The 13,006-nt window shown below is 41.6% G+C and overlaps 1 protein-coding gene across 4 annotated transcripts in view; it reads left to right on the top strand.

Moving 5' to 3' along the window:
- The window catches only part of LOC115090621 (potassium voltage-gated channel subfamily KQT member 1-like), a 408,883-nt gene that overhangs the window by 271,889 nt on the left and 123,988 nt on the right, over nt 1-13,006 (top strand). For all 4 annotated transcript variants that reach the window (XM_029599979.1, XM_029599980.1, XM_029599981.1 and 1 more), the window contains exon 9: nt 10,729-10,824. In XM_029599979.1, coding sequence (XP_029455839.1) covers nt 10,729-10,824 — 96 coding nt within the window. The remainder of the gene's footprint in view (nt 1-10,728; nt 10,825-13,006) is intronic.

Below are 13,006 nucleotides of genomic sequence, written 5' to 3'. Positions count from 1 at the left end.
TATATTCAGTGGCATAGCTGTGCCGCTGAATATATCTAGCTCTCTTAAAGTTAGCCAATAAGTTTATCTGCCTAATTTTAGGACAGATGTACAAGCCGACCAGAGTTAGTCAGATAAGTTATCCAGTAACACAGCTTTTCCCCGTTATTCCCCCGGAATGCCTCTGTCTTATCTGGTAAAATTATAGCCAAATCAAAAGTTATCTGGCTAGAATTTAGCCAGGTAAATCCCTAAATATTCATTTGGCCATATAACTTCTGAATTATTCAGCTAAATGCTTCTGAATATGGATCTCAATGATTATTACATTGGTTTATTTTGGTTTTTTAAATACTTTTTTTTTATTTAAAGAAGCATCAGACACAAACAAGTATTTGTTAACCAAAGAGTTCAGCAAGTGTAAGCTTATAGCAAAGACATTTTGAGAATAACACAGTTACTACCATGGCAAAAACCCAGGATTTATTGTGTCAGTTTTAAGCATGCCACACCTTCTCAATCTTAGATCCCGACTGGAAGCAAATGTAACAAGACTACTGCTGTTGTACCAATGAGACCAAAACTTGCCCCATATTGAATCATACTTTGCCAAATATTCTTTGAGGGAATGCATCAACTTCTCAATGCGAGCAATCTCAATGTCTGAGAGCACCAACTATCCAGCGAGGGTATTTGTTTCCAGAATTGAAGGATGGTGAATCTAGCAGCTAGTACTCCTGGGGGAATTCACACAAAAATGTAAAATTCTGTGCACAAAATTTTAAAATACTGCATACTTTATATTGGTCAAATTAATTAATTTTAAATGTAATCCAGAAAAGTTATTACTCAAAGTAGAGTTTTAAATATTTTGAGCAGAATTCCCTTAAAAGTATACTGTAAGAGTGTCCCTTCTGCCTCTCTCCCTACTCCCCTGGCCAGACCCCCTTTCACTTTGCCCTCACAGGCCCCAACTGATCTGTCATCTCTCCCATTCCCCGCCAGGCTCAACCACTTCCACTCTATCTCCATCCCCAGCCCTCCACTCCTAGAGTTTAACCCCTCTCTCATACAGCACTTCACACAGTTTCCCTTTGTTCCTCTTGCATGCACTCACACACACACAGGCTCCTTCTCTCTCTCTTTTTCATGGGCATGCACACACACATAGGTACATACACATACATCTTTACACATGCTCCCTCTCTCATTCTCACACACACATATATACACACTCACATTCACCCTCATACAGGCTGTTCTCTCTTTTGCACATACACACCTCTGCACATAGGCTACCTCTTTCTCTGTCACACACACACATACACACCCCTGCACATAGGCTCCCCCTCTCACACATAAACAAGCACACTCCCTCACACATGCATACAGACTCATCCAAATCCTTTTCTCACACATACAGGCTACTAATCCCTCACTTGCATACACACTTCCTCATATAGGCTCCCATTCTTTCTCTCTCTAGAAAACACACTCAGACACATGCATAGTGCCACACTACCTCTCTCTCACAGGCTTTCTTGCTTCTCCTGTCTTCATCGGCTGCGAGCAGGATGGGCTGTGCTTGTGGCCCCCTGACCAGCTTGATTTTCAGTCACGAGCAGGATGACTCCGCTCGTGACTGCCGGCCACCCTGTTCTTCTGATGTGAGCAGGATGGGCGCCTCTCGTGGCCCACTGGGCCTTGTTGCTCCTCAGTCACAAGCGGGCTTTGCTTGTGGCCTGCCAGCTATCCTGTTCTTCTGCTGCAAGCAGGATGGACTCTGCTCACAGTCCACTGGCCTTTCACCAAATTCTGTTCAAAAAGTTGCAAATTCTGTGCAAGAGGATAATTCTGCGCAAATTCTGCACTGCACAGCAGAGCAGAATTCCCGCAGGAGTAAGCTAGTAACAAGTGATTAGTGAAGGTTTTAGTAGTGTTCAATACAGGGAAAGAGTTCCGTTCAGGAGATATTGGGAGCTCCTGGCCAACCAATCATGAAATCTCAAAGGCCCAAACCCAAAAGTCTTGTACATGAGGACAAGTCCACCACATATGTAAGTATGGACTTCTCTACAGGTTCTGCTGCACATAGGATTAATTTATCATATGATTGTTTATAGTTCTCTGTAAAACAAAGTCCATATTATCGCTTGTTCTCTTTTAAACTAGTTTACTGTTTAATGATTGTTCATTGTTCTCTGTAAAGCTCGTTAGCTGCATTTTGTTTACTGTGAACAGATGAGATGTTCTCAACGTTCGTCGGTATATAAAAGAATATAAATAAGTAAATAAATAAATAAATAAATATTCTGCTATTGGACATCACAGAGAATTATAGGTATGATGGATTCTAAACATAAGATCAGCCCTCCTCTGTCAGACTGAGCTGCAATGTGCCTTCTCCTATAATACACCTCGGTCATCCTCATCTAAATGTAGGAGATTCATCATTCCATTTCTGGATCAAAATCTATATTATATAGTCGCTTATCAGGGTCTCCACTAGGCCCTGATAGTCCTGAAATTGTTTTGGACTTACCCACTTGCTTAAATAGAACTTGCTGTATTGGATTCATAGATCAGAGAGCCCACCCATTCTCCTTCATTTTAATAAAACTTTTGAAGCAATTCATAAGTAGGAAAGGTATTGGCAGGAATCTGAAATCGTCTAACCAAGTAATCAAAAGTTATCATCTGATCTGTGACCCAGACCTGTTTGATATATTTGAAATCCTTACATTCTCAGGTGCCCATATTGTCAAAAAGTATGCATAATGAAAGAGAGGATGGATGAGAGAAAGAGGTAAAACATGCTCCTGCCAGACCCCAAGTTTATTATGGAAGGCATGCCAAATAGATAATGTATGAGCTATTACTAGACTACTTTGGCATATCTTCTGGGCAATAGGATGAGAAGTAGATGTAGTAAATAAGTGTGAGTATTCCCTGTCTGATGACAGAGCCCTTTTGATAGAAAGCTAGCCCTTATGTCTTCGGCCTTGCAACCAGCCCCGCAGAGGCGCTAACCTAACTACCCAATAGTAAAGCTGAAGGTTAAATTTAGCAAACCAGAGAACACCAAGCCCAATCCTGACTGGTTTATGAGCCCATATAAAGCTAGAAATAGCCCCATTCAAGTCACTGAATACTTTCTCAGGGATAAAACAAGAAATGTGCTGGAAAAGATACATCAGCCATGGCAATATATTCATTTTAGGCATGTTAATGTGACTCAACCTGGCAGTAAGAAGATCACTTCAGGATTTGAGATCTGCCTTGATCTTAGTAAGAAACAGATCAAAGATTCTGTGAAAGAGATCTTTAAAATATTTAGTTATCACAATGTGCAGATAATTAATCCTGGAGGACTACAGTTTAAACCTAGACAGACATGGGAAAGATATCTAATTTAGCTAAGTTCAGTTTATATCCAGAAACCATGCCAAAATTATTGAATATAGACAGAACAGCAGGTGTTGTCTAGCTAGGGTTGTGACATATGTCATTTGTATACAGAGATATCTTATACTGAAAGTTGCTTATTGAGTATCCAGTCACAGAAGAGGATTGCCTTATTAATTGTGCCATGGATTTAATCAGTAAGTTAAATAAAAGAGATGAATGAGGTACCCTGAAGAACAGGAAACTGTGAAGAGGATTATTCATTGGCAAATACCTTAGCCTGAGGTTTAACATGTCAGGCTTTAATCCAATGTATAAAATCAATAGTAAATTTAATTTTTGTTTTGTATTATCTTTTTATTAGTTTCAATATGCCAGTACATTAGAACTCAATAACATTCCAATAAAACGAAACCAGAACAATTTTACACATGCATTAAGTCCAGCACGCTAAACATAAAAGGCCATAAGATGCAACTGGAGGCCTTTTCTGCAGTCAATATCATTCCTGGAACTTTGAATTTTTGGGCCCAGTATATGTTAAGTAGCCGCCTAATATTGGCAGTGGAAGTTTTACCTTTTACAAAGCCGGATTTATGTTGATGAACAAGAAGTAGAATTAGCAATTCTTAGGTGAAGCCGTAGAAATTTTATCAATACCTTGCTATCTGAGTTGATAAGAGCGAGAGGCCTGTAAGAGCTACATTTCAGCAAGTTAGTTTCTTTTTTGGCAATATCATTATATTCACATTCAGAAAGTTACCCATTGATGTGGGCATAGAAGATAACAGTGGCAGACATTACTTATACCATTTGTTGGATACTCCTCCACCAGGGAATGGGGTACGCACACATATTTCTTCCAAATTCAAAGGATCTGGTCAATGACAGTACATCTGTTCAGGATTAATCTCTTGACCATTTAATATTTTTCACATCTCCTTTGGAGATAGAGAATTCTGATCCAAACCAGCAAGCAAGTAGCGATGTTCTACATGAATAAACAAGGGGGCACAGGGTATTGGATCCTCTGCCAGAATTCTATGAGAATTTTGGAGTGGATTTACAGTTGTAGAACCTTTCTCCAAGCAACTTTTCAGGATCTCTAACATGCTGGTGAAGCACCTGAACAGCATTTTTCACCCTCATGAGTTGTCCTGGAACCAAAATGTGGCTGACAGGTTATTTGACCTCTGGAGTTGTCTGTCAATCAACTTGTTCATGTCAGAGTTCAACTGGAAAGTTGAAAAGTTTTGCTTCAGTCTTCTGAGCAACTTCAGATCCACTTCAGATGCTTTTCTGCTCAAGTGGGATGCAAATCTGCTATGTGCTTTTCCATGTCCATTGATAGTGAAAACAGTGCAGCTGGTACTCAAAGACTGGGAACATCTTATCCTTATTGCTCCAGCTTGACCTGGGCAAGTGTGGTTCTCTTACCTCATCAGATTGTCAATTCGCCCACTTACACCCCTGGGATCTGCTCAGGCTTTACTAATTCAAGAGGAAGATGGACTGGGTCATCTAAATCGCCTCACCTCCTCAATTTGATGCATGGATGTTGAGCACTCAATTGTCCCTTTCTAAGGAAGTTGAGGACATTGTGATTTTGGCCAAGAAGCTGTCCACCATAAAAGCAAGCATACAGTTTTAAATGGAAGCATTTTTCTTCTTGGTAACTGGCAGGATTATTGAACCCATTTGCCTGTACTCCAAAGGATCTACTTCAGTACTTGTTCTCCTTCTCCTTTTTGTGCTTCTGTATGTCATTGGTCAAAGTGTAAACATAGGAAAATGTGGGAGAGAGGTTTGGAAGCCAAATTTAGGATTTTAGGTAGAAAGCTGAAATCCAGAACCTCCAGGGTGGCATTCTCTGAAATTCTTCCTGTTCCAAGTGCAGGTCCCCAGAGGCAGGCAGAGCTCCAGAGTTTCAATGCATGGATGAGACGATGGTGCAGGGAAGAGGGATTCAGTTTTGTAAGTAACTGAGGAAACATTTGGGGAAGGGGGGAGACTTTTATGAAAGGATGGGCTCCACCTTAACCAGAGTGGAACCAAGCTGCTGGCACTAACTTTCAAAAAAGAGAGAGAGCAGCTTTTAAAATAGAACAAGGGGAAAGCCAACAGTCACTCAGCAGTGCATGGTTCAGAGAAATGTATCCTTGAAGGATACTAGTGAAACAGTAGAGTTAGGGCATCCCAACAGAGAGGTTTCAATAAAAGCAAACGTAGTCCATGTGCCTATATGTAAAAAATCACCGAAGCTAATGATTTCCAAATTATCCCTAACAACTGAAAAGCAGGTTGTTAATACAAGCAAAAAATACACTTTGAAATGTCTGTATGCCAATTCCAGAAGTCTAAGAAGTAAGATGGGAGAGTTAAGAGTGTATAGCAGTAAATGATGAGCTTGACATAATTGGCATCACAGAGACTTGGTGGAAGGAGGATAACCAATGGGACAGTGCTATATCAGGGTACAAATTATATCGCAATGATAGGGAGGATCAACTTGGTAGGGGTGTGTCACTTTATGTCCGGGAGGATATAGAGTCCAACAGGATAAAGATCATACAAGAGACTAAATGCTCAGTAGAATATATATGGGTAGAAATCCCATGTGTGTTGGGTAAGAGTATAGTGATAGGAGTATTCTACCGTCCACCTGGACAAAATGGTCAGACAGATGATGAAATGCTAAGAGAAATCAGGGAACCAAACCAATTTGGCAGTGCAATAATAATGGGAGATTTCAATTACCCCAATATTGACTGGGTAAATGTAACATCAGGACTTGCTAGAGACCCGGGGGCTGGTCCAGAGGCCTCGACCATGCCCCCGGGCTGGCACCACGCCCCTGACAAGCCCCCCGGAATGCCCCTAAAATTGTGCTGCCCACCCGGCACGCCCCCCTCGCGAAGCCCCGGGGCTTGCGCGCGTCGCCGAGCCTATGCAAAATATGCGCGTAACCCTTTTAAAATCCGGCCGACAAAGTTCCTGGTTGTAATAAATGACTGCTTCATGGAGCAATTGGTTCAGGAACCAACAACAGAGGGAGATATTTTAAATTTAATTCTTAGTGGAACACAGTATTTGGTGAGAGAGGTAACGGTGGTGGGGCCACTTGGCAATAGTCATCATAACATGATCAAATTTAAACTAATAACTGGAAGGGGGACAATAAGTAAATCTACAGCTCTAACACTAAACTTTCAAAAGGGAAACTTTGATAAAATGAAAATAGAAAAAAATTGAAAGGTGCAGCTGCAAAGATTAAAAGTGTTCAGTAGGCATGGACATTGTTTAAAAATACAATCCTAGAGGAGCAGTCCAGATGTGTTTCACGCATTAAGAAAGGTGGAAGGAAGGCAAAACGATTACCGTCATGGTTCAAAGGTGAGGTGAAAGAGGCTATTTTAGCCAAAAAAAAAATCCTTCAAAAATTGGAAGAAGGATCCATCTGAAGAAAATAGGATAAAACATAAACATTGTCAAGTTAAGTGTAAAACATTGATAAGACAGGCGAAGAGAGAATTTGAAATGAAGTTGGCCATAGAGACAAAAACTCATAATAAAAACTTTTTGAAATATATCCAAAGCAAGAGACCTGTGATGGAATCGGTTGGACCATTAGATGACCAAGCAGTTAAAGGGGCTCTTAGGGAAGATAAGGCCATAGCAGAAAAACTAAATGAATTCTTTGCATCCGTGTTTACTAATGAGGATTTGGGGAGATACCAGTTCCGGAGATGGTTTTCAAGGGTGATGAGTCAGACGAACTGAACCAAATCACTGTGAACCTGGTAGATGTAGTAGGCCAGATTGACAAACTGAAGAGTATCAAATCACCTGGACCGGATGGTATGCATCCTAGGGTACTGAAGGAACTCAAAAATGAAATTTCTGATCTAAATAGTTAAAATTTGTTATCTATCATTAAAATCATCTATTGTACCTGAAGACTGGAGGGTGGCCAATGTAACCCCAATATTTAAAAAGGGCTCCAGGGGCAATCCGGGTAACTGTAGACCAGTGAGCCTGACCAGTGCCGGGAAGAATAGTTGAAACTGTTCTATAGATCAAATTCAGAATAGAATACAAAATATTATCCATATTACACAAAATAATATACGAAAAACAAACTGGCTAAGTACTCTATAAAACTCCACTCTCCAAACCGAAACCTCTGCTCAGCTAATAAAGGTCTATTAAAGATTCCACCTACTAGTTCTAAACAACTTACCTCAACTTGGAAGAGAGCCATATGCCTAGGAAGTCCCAAACTCTGGAACACCCTCCCAACCGAACTTAGAACACAGCAAAATTTAAAAGCCTTCAAAAAAGAACTAAAAACTTGGATGTTTACCAAAGCCTACCAAAACACCCAATGACTCTCAGATGTTATTTCCCTCCCTACTGGCCCTATGTAAACATGTGGAACCAATGCTACTAAGTAATAGAACCTGTATAGTTAGACATCCGAACTACATTTATAAAGCCTACAATATCTTTGTTAACAATCGCATAAATCTTTTGGACACTCTGTTAAACATCGAAACTTTGTAAACCGTTGTGATGGCGAAACCGAACGGCGGTATATAAAACTCTATAAATAAATAAATAAAACCGTAGAGCTTATAGAAAGACATGGTTTAATGGAACACAGTCAACATGGATTTACCCAAGGAAAGTCTTGCTTAACAAATCTGCTTCATTTTTTTGAAGGGGTTAATAAACATGTGGATAAAGGTGAACCGGTAGATGTAGTATATTTGGATTTTCAGAAGGCATTTGACAAAGTCCCTCATGAGAGGCTTCTAAGAAAACTAAAACGTCAGGGGATAGGAAGCGATGTTCTTTCATGGATTACAAACTGGCTAAAAGACAGGAAACAGAGTAGGATTAAATGGTCAATTTTTCTCAATGTGATTTTTGTATTTTCATTCTTTTTAATTGATAGGTATAAATTGGAATCCTTTAGCTCAGGTGAGTTTCTAATTACAGGCACTTGGATTACTTTTCTTATTATTGGTTCCTCACTGTTGGGATGCCCTAATTCTAATACGTCATTAGTATCCTTTGAAGATACCTCTCTGCTGAAGCATTCCGATGAAAGTGTAGCCCAGAGAACAGGGAAATTGAGTTTGAAAAGGACTGCCTGAGGTAGGTAGGACACTGTTTTCAGTTGCTCTGTTGACTTGAGGGGAGGGAAGCCATTAAAGGTGGAACTAGTGCTTCAGCTTGAGCATATGAGCCTGTGAAGGAGAAACAGGTTGGGTAGTCGTGGTTTGTTTGTTTTTTTGGACATCAGAACTGAGCTATTGAGGGAATGGCTCCAACCCTCTCTGTATGAATAGCTGGTCAGGACCTGCTTTCCTGCCCTAAGGGAGCCCAAGGCAACAGGAAACTGTAAGTTCAAGTTCTTTCCTCAATGTACCATCAATGAGGGTATTGTCTGTGGCTAAATGGGAGCCTTGATTTAGAAGGCTCCAACCCTTCCCCAAGGCACTCACTGTGGGCTGACCTCCCCAGGGAACCATAAGGCAGGACTTCCCAAACCTATCCTGGGGACCCAACAGCCAGTCGGGTTTTCAGGATATTTACAATAAATATGCATGAGAGACGTTTGCATATCATGGAAACTCAGTATATGCAAATGTATCTCATGCATATCCATTGTGGATATCCTGAAAATCTAACTGGCTGTGGGGTCCCCAGGACAAGTTTAGGAAGCTCTGCCATAAAGGAATCACTTTGCTGCATAAGCAGGGGTTAACTTCTATGTTCCTGAGAAACACAGACTGTGCTTCCGGAATGAGGAGAAGCAAATTGATTCTGCAGGACTCAGGCTTGTGCTCCAACCCTGAAATGCCATTCTCTTACTGTGCCATTGCCAATTACCACCTTCAAGTGGATGTTTAAGCCAATCTCCATCCGTTCTCTGGTTCTGAAGTTCATGAAAGGCTTGTGGCATTCAAGATCTTTGGTTGCCAAGCCACTGCTACCATGGGATCTCAGTGTTGTCGCAGCTGAGAAAGCTGCCCTGTGAACCTTTGGAATTAGCTTCCTAAAAGTTTCCTACTTGGAAAGTGGTGTTTCTAGTCACCATCACTTCAGCTACAAGAATCCCTGAGCTACTAACATTGGTGCATTACTCTCTGAACCTGCAGTTTTTCCACAACAGAGTGTTGCTCCATACTCAACCCAAATTTCTGCCAAAAGTGGTTTCAGCTTTTCATTTTGATCAAGCAATAATTTTTTCAACAAACTTTGCAAAACCTTATGCACATAAAGAGGAGAAGGAGCTCCATTCACTGGACTGTAAAAGAGCCTTGGCATATTATCTAAAGAGAACTCAACCACATCTTCAAGCTTTTCAACTTTTCACTTCTTTCAGTCCTAACAGACTGGGAATAGCTGTTGCCAAGCACATGTTGTCCAACTGGCTAGCAGCCTGTATCACACATTGCTATGCTCTGGCTGGCCTCCAGATCCCAGATTCTGTCAATGTTCATCAAGTAAAAGCCATGGCTATCTCAGTGGCTCACTTAAAAACTGTGTCCACTGAAGAGATCTGCAAAGCTGCAACTTGGTCGTCCTTTCACACCTTCACAGTCCATTAGTGTCTAGACAATCTCTCCAGAAGTGATAGTAGCTACGGGCAAGCAACTTTGTGCAGCTTGTTCATCCCATAGTCCACTCTCCATGAGGGATCCGGGTTGCTTTTCAGTAAGTGCTTCACTGAAACCCTCAGCTTGGGACTCCCAAGAGTCATGGCTAATCTGACAGAGAAAGCAAGTTTGCTTACCATAAACAAGGTGCCCTCTCGACAGCAGGATGAATTAGCCATGCTTAGTATATGCCCACTTCCCTGGCGAGTCAACTATCTAGCTAAAGCTAAGCTCTACAATTGACTGAAGGGCTCCCGAGGCAGCGAGCATACAGGAACTCCTATGCATACTCAGTAGTAAAAGTTTACTTAGCTAGCTAGAAGGGACTGTTTAGTGCCATCAGATAACTTCACCCACATGTCATGGCTAATTAATCCTCCTGTCTAAGGAGAATCCTATTTATGGTAAGCAAACTTGCTTTCCTTGAGTCAAATCCTTCAGATCTCTCTCATGTTTGTTCTCTACCTGTATTAAAATGTCTGTACAGGGGTATTGATAATGATAATTTGTATCTCCTCAGAAATAAACAACAAAACAATTTTAAAAAGCATTCTTAATGTTGTTCTTTAAACTGTACCATTTAAAAATGTTATCTATTACTGTTGCTTTAAATATAGAGCATTTTCAAGCATTCTGAATCTTCTCAGGAACTAACAAAATCTTGTTTTGCCTTCAGGGAATACTGGGATCAGGTTTTGCCCTAAAAGTACAGCAGAAGCAACGTCAGAAGCATTTCAACAGGCAGATTCCTGCTGCTGCTTCTTTGATTCAGGTAAACTTTTTTTTAACTTTGTATTTATAAACTTTCAAAATATTATGTCAAGATAACCTTGAATACAATAGAGGATGTATACTTCACAGTTAACAAAAACAAACAAAAAATAACTTTAAAAAAAAAAAGACTACGTCAAATACATCCTTCCAACTTAGCCCACAACTAAGGGGGGTTCAGTCCACACAGGCAGTGAATGGCTGGTGCCAAATTAAAATTTAAAAAGCAAAATAATACCCAAATTTACAACATATAGTATATCAACTAGAGGAATCTATACTTCACCTTCCATCATGACTACCCAAATTGCCTAGCTTTTTTTTGCATCTAAAAAACAACGAAGATGTGTAGGATAAAAAAACCATAGAAACATTTTGCATTTTAAGAAAACATTTATATGGATAATGACTTATAAAATAAGCACCTAGAGATAGAATCTACAGGCATTTCAAAAACTGCTTCCCAGGATCCTGGGTTTTCTTATAAACATCTGGAAACAAATATATCTTCCCACCCAAAAAAATGAAGCACAGTTGCAAAAATAAAGATGCATGTCTTTGTCTTGTGCAAATAAAAAAGTCAGCAGCAAAGCTGCTCTCTCTCAGTTTATTTATTTATTTATATTACGCTTTTTTGGCATTTCGTTGCGGGTTACATTAGGTACTGCGGGTATTTTCCTGTCCCCAGAGGAGCTTACAACCTAATAGAGTCATTCATCAAGCCGCATTAGGGCCTCATATTGTGATAAAGGGAGTCTGATGAGCGATGTTTATCGCACCATATATTAATATGTAATTATGAAAATGAATATGCAAAGTGTAGTGGTAAATGGAGTTCACTCCAATGAAAGGGATGTTTTTAGTGGCTAACCGTAGAGATCAGTCCTTGGACTGGTTCAATATTTTTGTAAACAGTAATTTGGAAGGACTATCTGGAAAAGTTTGTCTTTTTATAGATGATACTATTATGCATGCCGTCCGCCACAGACCCGCGGCACGGCCCTCTAACCTTTCCACAAGGACTCCAGCCTCTGGTTCCTCCTCGCTAGCGGCGGTGGGCCGCCAGCTCTGACCTTGGATCTCCTCCAGTGCCTCCGGCTCTGCCACAGCCCCCAGAATTCCTGGTCATGATGCTACTGCTACTGCTCATCAGGCCTCTCCGCGTGGTCCGCGGAGAGACACCACTATCTGTGCCGCACTCCTCCTTAGGCGCGCACATCACTGATCCTTATGTAGGGACCGCGGTTGGAACCTGGTCGCGGCCCCGGATGATGATGTCAACCTCTTCATAGTATCTAAGCTCAGGCCCCGCTCCATAGCATCGCCTTTGTAACAGGTCTTCTCACTGATCGAGTTCTCGTTGCTACTAGAGATTCGTCCCTACTCTATGTTCCTGATCCTCGTTGTTCCTGGTTCCTGCCCTGCCTATGCTTCGGATTGATTACACAGACTTTGACTTCGCTTTGCCTGACTACGCTACAGCTTATCTCCAGACCCAGACCTCCGCTTTGCCTGACTACGCTACAGCCTATCTCCAGACCCAGAAGCTTGCCTGACTATGATACAGCCTATCTGACTACGCTACAGCCTATCTCCAGACCCAGACCTCTGCTTCGCCTGACCACGTATTGCCTTTCTCCAGACCCTGACCTTCACTTTGTCCGACTACGCTAATGACGTCTCCATGATCAGACCTCAGTTTCGATTGACTACGCTATTGACTTATCCGTGATCAGACCTCAGCTTTGATTGACTACAATATTGATTGTCTCCATGATCAGACCTTAGCATCGCTTGCCACAGCCACTGGATTGCTGCCGGCTTTGATTCAAGCCTGCCATTGGATACCTCTTCTGCCTTCTCCCTGGATGTGGCCTTATTAGGCTTCGGCCTATCTTTGCTCGAGCACCCTCAGTCTGCCTTTGTTTCATTGGTGCCCGAGTTTCCAGAACCTTGCCCAGTCCAGAGTGGGACTACACCACCCCTCGTCTACAGTCTCTGTGCTGAACCAACTTTTCTTGCTATTCTACCTCAAGGCCCACCTTCCTGCCAGCCCTGGCTCCCAAAGGCTCAGCCCATGGGGAACGAGGGCTGGTATAGGTGAAACTCCAGCGGCCTCTGCCTATCAGCCCACTCTACCTGCCGACAGTGAGGACCCATAGGTCCCTACCTACGGGTTGCGT

The sequence above is a fragment of the Rhinatrema bivittatum genome, chromosome 4 (genome assembly GCF_901001135.1).
Source record: "Rhinatrema bivittatum chromosome 4, aRhiBiv1.1, whole genome shotgun sequence".
NCBI classification, from domain to species: domain Eukaryota; kingdom Metazoa; phylum Chordata; class Amphibia; order Gymnophiona; family Rhinatrematidae; genus Rhinatrema; species Rhinatrema bivittatum.
Note: the sequence above shows the minus strand (reverse complement) of the source record. Positions and strands in the feature narration are given on the sequence as shown.